Genomic DNA, 17,159 nt, shown 5'->3' on the forward strand with positions numbered 1-17,159 from the left:
AGACATTTGAGGGATTTTCTGTTGAGTTAAAATGGAAGGATTCATTAATCAGTGCTAGGTTGTGTTTTGGTTTATGTCTCTGAGCATGAACTGCTTCTCTGAGGAGTTTCCTAACATGGTCACTGTGAGTGAAAATCGCTCGACGCACTTATTTTACAGTCATTTTTCAGACTTTGGTATTGTTAAGGTTCACATAATTGAGGAAGGAGAGTACAAACAACCAGGTCCAGAAGATCTTGGTCAAACAATTGATTTTAATGAATACACGCGTGGGAAGACCACTGTACGCAGACAGCACTTGATCTTCGACTTAATCAAAGCATACACAGATTTTTATAGCATCAGGGTTTGAATTAACGACGCCCCTTCATACGTCACAGACAGAATATATACATACGTCAAATCAAAACCACAATGACTTTTAACACAGTTTAAAGGAACGTTGTCTTCTATCTTCATGGCCGGTACTTCCCAGAAGAAAGTTCAAACTCACTAGTAGAAAATTCTTACAGCTAAATTGGAACCATTCCCACACAACAAAATTGACCTTTCCATCCATCTATTCTCTTCCTTTTATCCTTATCTGTGTTGCCCCAAATGATCTTTTCTGCTTACAAATATATACAGGTGAGCGGATTTGTGTACTTCCCAACAGATGTCACCAATCAGCATAACAGTAGCCAAATGTGGCATCCCTATCAGTCCCTGTCCTAAAAACAGAAAATGAAGTAATAATCCAAAAACAGAAAAAAGAAGAAGAATATGGTTTCATCTTTTTACTTATAACTACACAACTCAGCAGATTTTTCTGTATCTGTCAGCTAACTTGTTTCCATCTCTCCAAACTAAAACCAATTTTGTATTGCCAATGATCCGCCTGGTGAATAGTCCTCATTCTGTGATATGGTTTTGGTCGTCCTCCGTATGACTCACACAAGGCTATATAGGGAATTCCAGGAGCTGCTAAAAATTCTTGACAAACCCTCCTTTTCACTAGGGTATGGCATGTAGTTTGAGCTGGAGAAGATTTAGACAGTCCTAGCACAGTGTCCTGTTGTAATCCAGACACATTACAGTACAGTGTTTCTCTGTGACTGTGACTCTGTGTGTCTATAGCAACACAACTGAAAAATGCCAAAATAGCTTTAAACATGACTCTGGTCCTCTCATGGAAATAGTCTCAGTATCTATAACTACAGTTATCTGAATAGTTTCCAGATTTGTGAACAATACTCACACACAACAATAAATTGATACACTTTAGAAGTGAAAAGTAGTCAGTCACCTGTCAGATATATCTTTATCTTTCAGAAATTCAAGAGCCATTCCCGACTATATACTGCACTATATAAGATAGATATGTGACGTAACCTGCTTATTTGTGGGCTACTGTTCTGAAGCCTCTAGGGTCTGACATTTTGCCCTTTGCTCTCTTGGTGTTTTGAAAACAGATGTGACCATATTTAAAAGAGAGGATTGAGCTAAACAGTTAATACTAGTAGTTAGTACTAGTATGCTGGAGGTTAAAGGTAGTTTCTATAAAAATGATTGCTAAAAGTCAGTTAAATATGTTGGCTGGGCTGTGGCACAGTTTTTTAGTAAGGCAAACCTTTTCCATTGGCAGTTTTCGTTGGACTTCTTTATTGTGCTACCACTTGGCTCATGGTTAGTGATTATTTGCAGGCAAATTTGAAAAGGCTCCAGGCAGCTGTCACAATGCTAGCAGCCAAAGCAATCAGAGCTTTTTTGGTACAGCGCCTTCTTTGCGTCTGATTTCACCCAGTGAAAACCAGCAACCTCCAAGAACTGCTGCCAACCAGTCGGGAAATACACATTTCCCCAGCAACCAGTGGTTGTATCACATCTAACTCAACAACTCTTAAGCAATGTGCACATGATGTCGTGAGAAACCTCAATACCACTAGAAGACTTTTTGACAGGCAGAGGAGGGGCCCCTGGTTGCCCATCATTGAGAACTCGGGTTTAATTTGCATTGGCATACTTTTGTAACAACCCCACAGACACTGGTTAAGAGGTTAAAAGTTACGAGCTGTTATACGTTATACTTATTATCAAGCAAAAATGAAGCTCAAACACTCAACTGTTCATTTAGATAGGTAATCTAACAAATAATCAGTAGCAAAGATAAACTCCAGTTTGATAACAGCCAGCCTGTTAAATCTGGACTTTATGAGTGAAGTCACTTAACTGTACAGAAAGTCTTTTTGCCTAAATAATACATGATATTTGATGTTCAGCTGGGCACTGAGACTGGAAGACAATGGGAGTAAGTGGTTTTAATGGGGACAGTGTTCATAATGTCATTACCACTTTGTTTTAGTGATCAAGTTGCGCTCTAATTGAATTCTACCTTCTCATCTGAGGTTTGCAGCTTTGTGTCTGTTACAGGAAATATCTCTTATGTAACTCAAAGACTGTGTCACCAGCAAGCTGCAAATTTGCGTTATCTCCGTCCCAAAACATATAAAGCCCCTCCACCCGCCTTTACCTTAGTTTTATTTGTTATTCTTCTCGTAAACCTATAATCTTTATCTGCCTCAAGAAGTAAGTGTCATATATACTGTATGTCCCTTTCCTCTGTAAGCCAATTACGGAATCAGAGTGCAGGGGAGGGTTTTTCTCATTTAAGGCAGCAAGCCAGGTCATTTGTTGTGCCCAGCCCTCCCCTTCTCAGATTAAATGTCAGGGCAGCAGCTCTAACAGCACGGACACATGCTCCTCTGGAAGTAGCTCAACCACACAGAGACACTCTCACAGCTGCATATACGATGTATTCAGCTTTTCTCATCCTGATCATCTTAACTGGTAAGACTTTGTGTTGTTTGGAGTGTTATTTCCATTTCATTAATGGACAGCAGAGTACTTCCCATCCTGCATGTATCTGATTCTTTAACTTTTTACATTGTTTGTAACAGTAACTTTTCTTGGACATATCTCATAAAGGCATAATAGAGATTAAGACAAATCGGGGACCGAAAAATGTTCAAATGAGAGTTATTGTTATTATTTCCAATAAAAAAGATGAAACTTGAGATTTAAGCAAGGGAAGAAAAAAGGAAAACACAAGTAATTTAATGGGCTAGAAGTGTAGGATCTTTAATGACAATAGACAGTTTTAATTATTTTAAATCCACATTAATCTAATTCTAGATTTAAAAATATTATGAAACTTGAGTTTCCTGAAAACAGTATCCTGACACTACAAGGAAAATTAAATGATAAAAGCACTGCAGACAAAAAAAAAAAGATTAAGAAACAAGAAACAAACTAAGCAGCTATGTACAAGCTCTCAATTTCTCTTTTTTCCAAACAAAAGTTAAAAATGAATGGCAAAATATATTGTTTAAAATCTAAATTCCAATAGAAATCATTTATCTGACAACTGTTTTGCTGTAGATGTGACTTCCTGTCAGAAAGTGTGCAGTTACCACGATGTTCTGGACTATCTGAACCTGACCACAGATAACAGTGTGTTTAAACTGACGCGGCCTGTGCTGGACTACACGCACCCCACCAAAGTAGAGCTGGACATCATCCTGTATGCCATCCTGGCTGTGGTAGGTGCAACATTACTGCATTTATGTGTTATTAATGAGCTAAATGCTACAATGAAGGTGGTCATTAATGACATCACTTTATTTTCAGATTGAGAAAACACAAACTTTTATTCCCTTTGTCTGGGCAACCCTGGTGAGTTTATTTTCTTCAGATCTACATTAGGTTAACACAAAGCACAGCTAATCTTTCTGGGGTCTATATTAAAAATATATGTCAACACATTTCAAAACAACATAAAACTAAAATAAATAAATATAGAAAGCACACTACAAAAATGATAATTTGACATTCATGATAAAGCTAAGCTCCACAGATGTTGTTTTAGGACTTGTTAAATTAAGTATTGTACATTGATCTGTTTGATGCAGTCTTTCATTGGTCTATCTGCTCTATTCTGCACAAGGTGAAATAAAAAACGGCCCAATGAGGATGCAAATCATGGTCTGCCTGAGACACACCTTGTGCATCTCCGTCTTTGACTTTTCTGATAATCTAACCTTACTGCAGATATGGAATAATGAACGCATCTCATGGGACCCTGATCAGTTTTGTGGAATTACTCATATCACAATTCCTCGAGAAATCCTCTGGAAACCAGATATCTTCATTTATGAGATGTGAGTCAGCAACACACACGGACATGAAGTGTAGTTTATTACAAAATCAAACACAAACAGGTTCAAAAGGAGACACTTTTATTCATTTTGTTCAAATCAAAGTGTGTCAAAAAAGTGTTTCCTGACCTGAGAGATCAATATTTTGAATAAAATTGGATTCACATTGCAAAATAAATACTTTTGGCATGTTAAATCTTTGAAAATCACAGTGAAATGAAGGTCATAACTCTTTTTCTCATAGCTGAATTTGAAATACTTTTTATTTACAGTGAAATGTGAACAGGACTGCTGAGGGCAGCTGCTAAAACAAATCATATATAACAACCAATAAACTATGACCGCTCACCTGTCATAAGTGTCAAACAGAATTATAATTTGTTAGGTCATCACCAATTTATTTTTCATGGACAATGCTGCTTTGTGATGCTATCTATTTATTAAGCCAGTTTATTGATATAACAGACACTTTCCTGTTTGCAGTTTACGTTGTTTTTGGCTAGACATATTTGTTAGGTACACCTGTTCAACTGCTTGTTAACAGGAATATCTAATCAGCCAATTATATGGCATCAACTCAATGCATTTAGCTATATAGACACTATGAGAACAACCTGCTGAAATCCAAACTGACCATCATAATGGATATCAGTAGGGAGGAATGTTTGCAGGAGCTTGCTTTTTTGCAAAAAATCATTTTATAGTTGTTCAGCATCAAATGTAACAGCTTGATATCTGCTGCCATCCTGTGTTTGTTTAGAAGGTCAGGAGCTTCATTGTGTGCACACTTTATTAAAGTACACGCAGCAGCTTTTATACTACTTTAAAACAAACACATTATCCTGCTGCTGTGACAGCAGGAGCTTCAGAATAATTCAGTCAGTTTATAATTAGTATCATCAAATTATGCTGTGTAGGTGCTCTGCAAACATACTGAAAGAGAGAATAATGTGTGTGTGTGTGTGTTGTGGTCTTAGGATACAGAGGGACGACTCCCCTCAGAGTTATTACATCTCCGTAGCCTACGATGGGACGATCACTTCTGAGGACGACATTAAGATTGTCAGTACCTGTAAGATGGATGTCCACAAGTTCCCCTTCGACACGCAGAAATGTAACATCACCATTGGTTCTGCAAGTCACTGTGGTGAGGGAGGATGAGTGTTCTGGTGTGTTTTCTCCTGCTTTCATAGTTGTTTGAACTCTGAAACGTTTCTCTCATTCTTTCTGTCATTTCTCAAAACAGTAGATGAGATGAGACTTTCTCCTTTCTCCAACTCCTCCCGGGCCACGCAGTTTTCCCGTGAAGTGATGAAAACACAGGGAGAGTGGGAATTCCTCCAACTGTCCATCTCCAAAGTCAATATGACCTTTGAAAATAAACTGTGGGAAAACCTCATATACACTGTACGTAATACACAGAAATAAAAACACAAGTGGCAAATTACATTAAAAAACAAAAAAAAAACAAGATAAGAGACGTCATTAACATTTACATCTCTACAAGCCCAGTTCCAAAAAAGTCAGGACGTTGTGTAAAATGAACAGAGAAAACAATGAAATGTTTAAACTGAGACATTTTTCTATTTCATTAAAAATATTTCTTGAAATAAAAGCTTCTCGTATTCATAAAACAGGAATGCTGCAGAACTGACTACAATGGTCTTGTGATAATAACTTTATATGACCAAATCAAGCAATTTATGATAAATAACCAATTTTAAAAGTTACTTCTGCAATACTACACCCACACAATATGATAACTTTCACACAAGGTAAATCTAACCTAACCACTGAACCCGTTTTCCCAGTTCAGCATGAAGAGGAGACCACTCCTCCACGTCATTAACTTCCTGTTGCCCATCTTATTCTTCCTAACTCTGGATCTCGCCTCCTTCTTCATCGCTGACCATCGAGGAGAGAAGCTGGGCTTCAAAGTCACCGTCCTGCTGGCAATCTCCGTTCTGCTGCTCATCCTGAACGACATCCTGCCCTCCATGTCCAACAAGACCCCACTCATAGGTAAAGAATCCTTCCTTAAGGGATGATGTTTAAGTGTGGTGACGTATTTCATGTATGTAGAAGAACCAGATACCAAAAGAAAAAAAAATAACTGTTGCTTGTTTCATCCTTTCAGCAACATACTGCATTGTGATTTTTGCCCTTATGCTGCTCAGTCTGCTGGAGACAATTTTGGTTACACATCTGATAGAAAAAGACTCCCAAGTCAAGCTTAAGGTGAAGAATGAACATAAAAAAGCCAAAACTAATAAAAGCGATGCAGGTGAGATATGTAAAAAGCTTCTCAGATACTGATCACAGATTTAGTCTATAGTATCAGTCTGCTAAAACAAGAATTCAGATCTCAGGTAATCCCTGAGAGAACCTGCAAAGGAAAAATGCTTTAAAAAATTAAATGCAGTAAACATGAAAAGTGTCTGGAAACACAAGCAAACATATTGAAAAAGAGAACAAAAAGAAGGCGATGATTTGCATGCTGTACATTTAATTTCAAAAGCTTCATCGTATCTTTAGTTAGCAGATGTTTCATGTTTTAAATGTGTGTAAATTCTTGTGACAAACCTACTGTTTGCTTTCAGAAGACAAAAGACAGACCTGCTGTTCCTGCATCTGCATAGTTTCCAGTGATGAGGAACAGCATGAGCTACTGCCTGTTGCTGAAGTGGTACAGTTTGAGCATATGCATGCAGATATTGCATTAATATGACATGACAGCTGAGCAAAATTGTATTAACATCTTTACAAGATCTTAATTAATCAGTGACAACAAAACAAATGTGTAAATTCATCTTGAGTGGGATGAATAAGATCTTCAGAGCACACTGCCTCCGGATGCATTTTGACTGGCCAACATCAAATCAGGGCTCAGATTCCTGTTTACAGACTAAAAAGAAAAGATACTTTGTTGTGAAGAATACAACACAGCCTTACAGAAATGGAAGAAATTAGCATTGATTATGTTACAGTATTATTTGGGGAACCTCTGGGGTCCTGATATATTCCCCTGGAGATTACTGTCACATGAAAGTAATGCTTTGGATAAAGCTGTTGTTGGTCAGTGATAAATTATGTGCTCTGTAGCGCTGGAGGAAATGTTTTAAATAAAATATCATTGCTCTGATGATGAAATAAAATTGCTCTAAATAACTGATACTAAGATTATTTATAAATGGGATTAAGTTCCCTTAAACACACAAGAAAAGCCCCCAAAAACACAGTTTGGGAGGAAAATGACTTAGAATTGTTCTTTATTCAGGGCTAAAAATGATCGTTGATACAATAACAGAAATTTATTAAATTATTAAAAGTACATGCAGTTTTAATAAAAACAAAGACCAAACTGTTGTTGCAGCATTAAAACACCAGGGGTCAGTGCAGATGGATGAGGTTACAGAGTGTTACATGATGGTTCAGTGCAAGATTCAGTAGTTTTACACATGAACCCTCACATTTATTAAGAATAAGTAAGCGGTGGCACTAAATAAAAAGTAAAATGCTAGTATTCACAGATGTAAGATTGTTGTAAAATATTTATTTTCATTATCTTTAAAATTGTGAGTTTCTCGTGTGTCAAAACCTATTTCCTGTTTAATCAAACTATTTGAACAAATATTGGGAAAAAACCTTGTGTTAATAAACGTTACAGTATAATAGAGGTGCTATACTGAGCTACCTACAAAATGTTGCTGGTAAATACCTGCTAATAATGCAATAAATATGATTTCTTTTTTTTTAGACGTGGGAGCCCCCCCCCCCCCCAACAAAAGAAAAAAAATTGCTGGCATCTTTGCGTTAATGCAGAGGCCTGATATATTTTTTCCCATCAGGCCTCATTTCAGCGTGAAATAGTCATACAAGATTTGATTTTGCTGGAAACAGCAGAGGTAACGTCGCAAAGCAAATATAGGCCAGTTATTATGCTGATTGTGCTCATAATATCAATTTATGTCCATTCAATGTTTTTAGACTCCAGATTAGTGTTTTTGCCACTATTGCTCATGATGCAATATCACTCTCATCACCATAAACTCTCTCTGACATCCTTCTTTGACTGCTTGACTTTGTGCAGGTTAACAACAGTAATCATACAGGAGAGTATAATGTGCTGGTGCTGATCCTGGAGGAGCTGAAGGAGCTGAAGAAATCACTAAATCTGCACCTCAGTGGCAGCGAAAAGGGAGGGAAGTACGTCCAGTGGGCAGCCAGAATCAACAGGGTTTTCTTCATTTTCTATGCTGTCACCGTGTCGCTCTTTCTCTCTCTCATGTACACTGAGTGGAACACTTAGAAATGTAGAGTATTTCCTATTAATACTACAGTTTCTGTACTGTAGAGTATTTGTGTCAAAATATGGCTTGTATTGTCTTTTTGTATTTTAGGACATCATGTTAATGTTTTAAAACCTTGTTCTTTTTTGTTTTATATACACTTTATATAGTTTTGCTTTCAACTTTTACATAGTTAAAGTTAGATGATCCTTCAGACATGTATTGGAATGAGAATGATCAAAGTGTTAACCCTAAACTTTTGGCTTGATTAATCAGCCATCACTTTAGAGTCCAAGCTGTTGTATTATGCTTAATGAATGCTGGATGAAGTGTCCAATAAACCAAGAAACAGAAAAAACCAAGAAACAAAAAACCCCAAACTACTTAAACAATGACTCAGTTTGTGGGCCATAATAAACAAATATTATCATCTCAGAATATTTTTTAATAAATAAAGCCTTAAGCCATCACATGTCTCTTTATATTTTGTTTCCAATGAGTCAGACATTCATGTAATTTTTAAAAGTGGTCTTCAGCAACAGTTCCCCAGGCTTTCTGAAGCTCTTGAAAAGTTTCAGAAGGATGTTTTTTTATTCATTTATTTGTTTGTTAAGTCACTTTACTCTGACATATGAATCATTTAAGCATAAAAAGCCACCTAAATCAAAGAATGAACCGGTGTTGTGTCTGTACATGTCAGACAACAACAACGAAAACACTGTTTTGAAAATGCAGCTTTAGACACTGTGTTGTTAAAAGTCTATTACATTACCATTAAGGGAAGTTGTTCCCATTTCTTTAGCTGAATTTACAAAAAATGTCAAAGAAGAAGAACATGTTTATCAAAGCGCTTTATATCATGTGTGCAGTGTGCACTTTGACTGGATATGTGAAAGGCAAAAGAAGATGTGGCAGGCCTAAAAAACTAGCAGATGAACAGTATCTGAAAGGCTATCCACTATCCACAGCCTGGTCACAACCAAAAACATCAATATTATTCATATAGTATATAGCATCCCTAAAAATATCTAAATGTTTTGTTGTAGACTCAAAGAGTCTACAACAAAATACTTCAAAAAATGATTTAACGGTAACAAGATGAAAGAAACCTCAGACGAGCAAAAGGAGAGGGTTCCCTCTACCGGTGCAGGCAGGCATGTCATAGATGTTTGCTACAGGAGAGCAGCCTGGCAGATTAGTGTAAAGGACATTTGAGATTAAATCCTGTCTGCATCTAATGTAATGTAAACTGGACAGGGCAGTAAATCAGTCATTATCAAAGGGGAACATCTATCTTCAAACTTCATCTATCAAACACGCACTCACTGACCTCACTGATTTCATATTTCTGACGTTCAATCTCTCCCGCCTGTCATACTTCAGTCCTCCTTCACCTCACAGCTCATTTGTTAAAACCAATCATGTTCATTCTCAGCCACCTGATATCGTGTTGTAAACATATTATGAGAAAAGAGGCCAGCTAGTAATTTCATTCAGCACAGGGTGGATCTGGGGTTAGTGGACTGTTCCTCTTTTATTGTCTACGCCATTGAATCAGCCATGTTGGCGTGCACCACTTTACCATTTGGACTTTAAACTGCACATTAAAAACAAAAGCAAACACACATTAAGGTGTTCTTTGATAGTAATGATAAATTCTGCAAACCTTTAGTGTTGTCATTATGACTATTACCAAACTTAACTCAGTTGTCTACTTTGTCTATGCTAGTTTGCAGTTTATTTACTTAAACAATTTTTCTACAAATCAAAGTTGCATCTCCAGTGGTGTTTTTGTGTGTTATAGGATTAAAGTAGAAACAGCAACCTTTTTCACTCACTATGTTTTTATACACCACTCTGCATTTACTTACTAGTTGTTATTAATCTCTAATTGTCTTCCGCAGCATGTCCTTGTTCTGTCTTCATCCCCAACCAGTTGTGGTAGATGGCCACCCCTCCTTGAGCCTGGTTCTGCTGGAGGTTTTGTCACGATCCTGGGTCTTTTGACCCAGCGTTTTGAGATTTTGTTTATTTTGATGTTTATGTTTAAGTTCATTAGGTTATCTAAGTTCATTTGTTTATTAGATTCCCCTTTGTGCTGTCAAGCCCTGTGTTAAGTCTCTCTTGTCCTTTATGTGTTTCATGTCTGCATGTCTTTTGTTGTCAAGTTCGTGTAGTCATGTCTGCGTTTCATTTTGTTTCCTGTTTTATTTTGAAGAGGTCCTGTGTTCCTAGGTTAAATGTGTTTAGTTTTACTTTTCCCCTGTGAGTTCATTATGTTCATATGGGTTGTGCTGTTTTGATCTTTATAGTTATTATTACGCTAGGTTTGTTTATGGTTATTGTGGTTATAGTTCTTAGGTTTTGTTATATGGCTTCCTGTGTTCCATGTTGTGCTTACGTGGTATCTTTCTGTCCCATATTTCAGGTTCGTATGTTCTGTCTCCCCAGTCTGTTAAGTTTACATGTCTAGAGTTCAGTCAGTGTGTTTCCTGTTTTACTTTGAAGGTCTGTGTCTCATTTCAGTGTTTCTAGTTTTGCTTCCCTTGTCTCGTCCAGCCTAATTACTCCAAGCTGTGCTCTCCTTCTGTGTCTCATTTCCCTCGTTATCCCTCAGTGCATTTAAGCCCTGTGTTTCCCTTTGTCAGTGTTGTAGTCTCCCTCATAACTGTGTGATTGTCCCTGTGTTTTCATGTATGATTTATTATTAGTTTTCCCATTTTAGTTTTGTTATTTGTTTCCCTTCCATCCCTACAATAAAGCAGTGTTTTTGAGTTCACGTTTGTCTTGGTGAGTTTTGTGTTTGGGTTCTTCTCTTGCCTGTAGTGATGGTGAGATGAAGCCTCATGATGAACTGAAGCTTTCCACCCAATTGGTCGACTCATGGTTCGAAGCATTGTGATGATTCATTTGCTCTACTGCGCCATCAAGTGGACAATTCAAGTGAAGCGGGCTCTGTGATTATAATGATGTGTAAACCTCTAAACTGAATAAATAAATAGTTTTCTTGGTTATTTATCCCGAATATTGTCTCAGTATGTGTGATACAAAAGAGAAAGTGGAAAGTATCAAGACAGCGTTTTGGTATGATTGTGTAACTGTCAGCCTCGGACAGTCAGTCAATAGTATAATTCAGATCATAGATCTGTACATTTGCATATTTGTATAACTATAAAAAGAAAGCTGACACTTTCGAGACTTTATCTAATGTGTAAGCATCACAGCAGATGCCTTTGTGTCAACATAGCTGAGGCTAAAACAGAAAAACGATTTTATAAAAATATTCAGCAGTAGATCAAAACCGAAAGAAAACCATCAATCAACAAATGAACATTACCTGATGCTGCTGAATTGAAGCAGAGCAAATAGAGGTTTTATTAGAGACACACCTTAGCGTTTTGCAATTTTGCATAATGTTAAAAAGTTTCAATTATTTTAGTAGCCTATTGAACGGCAGAAAGTAGGTTTTCTTTTCAGAAGTATTTAAATGGGAAAGAACAGCGGCTGACAAACAACGGAGGTCTTATGCGTAACAAACAAGCGAATAATGCAGAAAACAGATTTTTAGACGGGAAACTGTTCTTGAAGTATACTGTGTGTGTGTGTGTGTGTGTGTGTGTGTGTGTGTGTGTGAGAGAGAGAGTGAGAGAGAGAAAGCTGTGCATGAAGTGTGATTTTATCCTGGTGAAAGCAAAACAGCAAAAGTCAGAGGAAATTCATGACGATGTTTATGTGAAGCGTAGTTTGGATCTTCTTTTTCTGCTGGTTCGGTCAATATTGTTTGAAGAGAAATAAAACCTGCAGCTTCAGAATCAGCGCAAAAAAGGCGTAAACACGAAGCACGGACCCGCCGACGGATCAGAATCAGTGAACTGTCGGCTTTCAGCCCCGACCGTGTCCGTGCTGTCTGGTGAGAAAGGCGACATCTCACTGATTCTGATCCGTCAGCGGTCCGCGCCTTGTGTTTACGTCTTTGTGCAGAATCGGTGTACCTCCTCTCGTTTACTGTTTTAGCTGTTTGGTGGTGGTTGAAATGTAGTAATATTTATATTAAAAATCGATTCAGGATTTTAATGAATCGATATCACGTTATCCAAGCTAGAATCGATTTTAATCGATAATCAAAACCCGCTCCTAGTACCTGTGTAATCATGCTTATGTACATCTGGATAATGACACAAACTAGTGTTTGGTGCTTCACTTTTTAATAAACTAAAAGACAGAAATCAGATTATAGGATGTGTAGTGTTGTTTATTTATATTATGGTGTTTATCATTTGTGATATTTATTACTGTGTGCATACTTTATTAGGAGAGACAAAATTTAAAAAAAAAAACTCAGTTCCTTGCTGGTTCCATCGAAGAAGAAATGCTCAAGTAACTATGTAGCACGTACGTAATCCAATTCCACAACACAGTGTGATGGGGAATCAGCTGTTTTTCTGCCCATTTTATTTCGAATCTGGCGCGAACCGGTGAACCAGTCCCTGAATCAGTCACGTGGTACGGACTGCCCGCGAGGCCTCGAACGTCACTGCATACGTAATCAAGGCAAGCCTCGATACGCGCTTCACAAAAACGCCCCCGAGATTACCCAACACACGATTCGACGCTTCGACACACAGGACACATCACTACTTGCCTGCACACAGTTGTTTTGTGACAGGTTTCTTCCTGTTAAAAGGGAGTTTTTCCTTCCCACTGCCGCCAAAGTACTTCCTCATACGATGTCATAAGATTGTTGAGGTTTTCTCTGCTTTCTTTGCATTATTGTAGGATCTTTACCTTATAGTACAGAGCATTTTGAGGAAACAGTTTTTCTGATTTTGTGTTATGCAAGTAAACCTGCATTTAATTTAATTGAAAGTTTAGAGAGTAAATTTGGTTTCTTTCTCCAGTTTTTCAACACAACACTGTGTCACTAAAACCATTGTTGCATCAGGCTGTAAACTAGTTGTTTCTACTGTAAACTTGGGTATTTCATAATTTATATGGAAAGAGTCACTTTTGTAGCAGGCTCAAAAGGTCATCTGCTCTGGCTTCATTTTTCACTCCATGGGGCTGCTGTTTGGCTCAAACATGAAACAGTAAGTAATGCTTATCTCTGTTTCTGTCATAAGTTACATTCCAACAGTCTCCTGTTTGACAAGTGTTACCCCATCAGGATTCAATGAAGTTACAATTAGAAAAACCCTGAAGAAGTATGATTTGTTTGGAAAGACGGCCAGGGGAAAGCCTCTTCTTTCTAAAAAGTACATTACACCATGTATTATGGTTGCAAAAACCAATTTAATTCAATTGTATTTATACAATAGTAGTACAATAATACAGAGAAAACAGGAAAAACCCCAATAATTAGATGACACCCTATGAGCAAACGCTTCGATGCTAATGCACCTCTCCACAGAGGTGGCTGTGAACGTTCAGTCTCTGCTTGCACAATTGTGAGGTTGTTGCAGCGACACCAGCCACTATCAGTGTTTCAAAGGAGCCTGTAGGCCCCGGCATCCTCTGCATAAATAAGAGAGATTGATGAGATGATGTGCAGCATCTGTCCCACTCAGCATCTCCTTGGCACTGAACCCTGAAGCTCTTCCTCCACCTCTCCTCCCTACAGCTGAGCCAAAACCACACCCTACCCATACATTGAAGGTTTAGTTCCTTTGATAAAGGACTTTTATTTTAGAAGCCTGGTATTTTTTTCTCTTTTAACATTTATTTTTGATAATTATAAATTTGTAATATTTGATCATTAACAAGAAAAAAAATCTTATCTAATTATTCGATGGAATCAATAGAATACTTGACTGCTAAAATAATCAGCCCCTGCAGCCCTATTCTCCTGTGTACCAAAGCATTCTAGAGTCAGATGAGAGGCTACATGTCCAAGAGCTAAAGCTCGGACCAATTGGGGTCACGCAACAGGACAATCCAAAGCACAGAGGCAAACAAAATGGTGGAGGAAGAATGAAAGAATCAAGTTGTTGTAATAGTTGAAAGTCCAGACATCAAACTGAAAGAAGTGCTGTAATTAGGAGCTGTGTATGACAAATATGTACAAAACTCAATAAATGTAAGATTTTTTCAGCATTCTCAGATGATTAAATATAGAGCCTGAGCAGGAAATGCATCTCAAATCCAAATGAACACATTGCGATATCACAAAAGTTAAAACCTTTGGTCCAAGACTTAGTAACATGACAATGTAATAATTGTTTTAACCTTCAATTCCATCATTTCCAAACTTCCATAACAGGAGAAATCTGTCTTTCCCTGTAGCGATCTTCCTTCCTTTTAAAAAGCTTTTCCAGGCAGTATCATTAGCTGTTCCCTGGAATATTTTTCCCAGTGATGTCATTCAGATTGGGAAAGACAGGAAGCTAAAGCAATATCACAATAGTTACTCTGTTTTTATCTTTGATTTTCTTAAACTGGAAAACTGAGTAGAAATTACATTTCTATATAATTAAAACAGTGAGAGTACCTTTAGTACAACTACTGGCCATAGGAAAGGTACGAATAAAGCTGACATAAGGTAGAGTTTAATGTGAATGAATGTCACCCCTCTACTCTCTGTATGGGTGACCGATTCTATGTGGACTGGGCTCCTACACACAGGTCCATGTTTACATACATTAATTTCCTCAAGACTTACCATAACTTGCCTTACTCTTTAATCTGAGAGCTGGAAAGAGAAGCTCAATATCGTTCTCATCTCCACACCACTGGAGCTTTGTGTAAATGTGGTCATGCTTACTTTGGAAAGTTAAATATTTCAGTTTTTTTTTAATTTTGAGAAGTTACTTGAGTTCTTATAACAGACAAATGCCTAACATATAATATTTAGGTCATGTTAAACAGCTAAAAACTCAAACTGCTGTTGCAATTTTTCGTATTCTTTAGTCTGTATTAGAGCAATTAGAACAGCTATCCAGAATAGGGTCAAATCAGACTCCCTGCCCTGGTGTTGAGGCGCTTTGTTTCTGGAAATTTGGGGCACGACCTTAGAGTGTATGGAGGGCCAGGAGTGACAAAATGAATCAATTAAATATGCCATTAAATAATTTATTAAATATGTCATTAATTAATTAAAAGTGGAATTAATTAATTGAATCAATATTTTAATAATTACTTAAAAGCACATTTATTTTGTTTAAAATGTTTAGTAAATTTTTTTTTAATTTATTCTATTAAAATTTTATTTTAATTAATTACACATTTAATTAATTATTGACATAGTTAATTAATAATTTATATGTTTGAAATTGTAATCAACCAATGAAACATTTAATTAATTATTTTATGGCATATAAATGAATTAATTCTGTCACTACTGGCCCACCATAAAGGGAGAGGAACTACAGACAATATGAAACAAAGATTAATTTGAACTATGAAGCAAATGTGATGGAGAGAGAGAGAGAGAGAGAGAGAATGAGGAAAACAGAGGACAGATATATGAATTTCAGAGCTGTTTATCACAATATCAGTTACACCAGATCACACATTTGTAGTTGTTACGTTCCCCCCGAAGGGGTCTAGGCATGTGAGTGAGGGGACCAGTAACAAATGAGTCCGGAATCAGAATGAAAAGGAAAACAGACAGAGTTGTTCTGTATTAATAGAACTTTATTACAAAATGGTACAGGTGGGTTACAAACGACATTAACATTAACTTAAAGGGCCGGCAACGCCGTCTTACCAACAACGCCAAAGAAACAAAGAAAACGCTCACAGCCACGAAAGGCAGGAAGACTACCAAACAAACACAATAAAAAAGGGAGGCACTTCCCACACTTCCTACCCTACTCCCCACCACGGGGAGACACTCTCAGGGCCCACAAGCCCGTCTGCTCACTGGTCAGAAAGAGGCTGGCTGGCTGGCTGGCTGGCTGGCTGGCTGGCTGGCTGGCTGGCTGGCTGGCTGGCTGGCTGGCTGGCTGGCTGGCTGGCTGGCTGGCTGGCTGGCTGGCTGGCTAACACCTAGCACCGAAACGCGTAGAGCCACCGAAGAAAAAGCCACCCTGCTCACAGCTCATCCCCAGTTTAAATAGCCTCAGAGGATGATTGCTGACTGGAGTCAGGTGGCAAACGAGGCTAATCAGCAGCAGCTGTGTCCTGGGGAGAGAGGAGAGTGAGAGAGACAGAGAGAGGTAGGAGTGGCAAGAGGGGTGGAGGCGGGGAGAGTGGGCAAACACCCCACCCACACACTCCCACAGCCTCACAGAACGTAACAGTAGTACTATCACTTAACAGCCATAATGAAATGATAGTGGCAAGACTGGAGGGTTTTAGACAATACCTTTGGGTCTGATATCAATGAGAGGAGATAAGCGGTAAAATATCAAGGCAGAATTGTACACATTTGCAAACGTACATGTGAGGTACAACAAATATCAGCACTAAAAGGTAGCGGGAGATTGTAGATGGTATTTAGATAACTAGGGTGAAGATTAATTGTCTGGGAAAACTGAAAATATCACAAGTGGAGAACACAAAGGCATCTTGGAAAACAGTTACCTTTAACCAGGTAACAAAGGTTGTCAGGACAGCATGAGTGGAACCTGGCAAATCCAAACAAATCCAGACAAAGTCCAGAACAAAAACCTAGGAACAACATGGAAAATGACTTAAGAAGTCAGGAGAACATACACAGGACTTACAAAAGATCTGAACA

At 37.9% G+C, this 17,159-nt stretch overlaps 1 protein-coding gene and 1 long non-coding RNA gene across 2 annotated transcripts; both read left to right on the forward strand.

The window, feature by feature from the left end:
- Positions 1 to 334: 334 nt before the first annotated feature.
- LOC120737883 lies at positions 335 to 3,715 on the forward strand. The gene is made up of 2 exons (XR_005696862.1): positions 335 to 3,578; positions 3,667 to 3,715. It is a non-coding gene; the product is annotated as an uncharacterized LOC120737883 (long non-coding RNA).
- Positions 3,716 to 4,002: 287 nt separating this feature from the next.
- Positions 4,003 to 8,502, forward strand: LOC120737897 (5-hydroxytryptamine receptor 3E-like). The gene is made up of 7 exons (XM_040038806.1): positions 4,003 to 4,196; positions 5,171 to 5,340; positions 5,440 to 5,600; positions 6,005 to 6,215; positions 6,331 to 6,477; positions 6,794 to 6,879; positions 8,284 to 8,502. Exons 1-7 carry the CDS (start codon positions 4,003 to 4,005, stop codon positions 8,500 to 8,502), a joined length of 1,188 nt encoding a protein of 395 aa, XP_039894740.1.
- The last annotated feature ends 8,657 nt before the right edge of the window (positions 8,503 to 17,159 follow it).

Source organism: Simochromis diagramma, unplaced genomic scaffold (genome assembly GCF_900408965.1).
Source record: "Simochromis diagramma unplaced genomic scaffold, fSimDia1.1 OVJJ01000402.1, whole genome shotgun sequence".
In the NCBI taxonomy this organism is placed as follows: Eukaryota; Metazoa; Chordata; class Actinopteri; order Cichliformes; family Cichlidae; genus Simochromis; species Simochromis diagramma.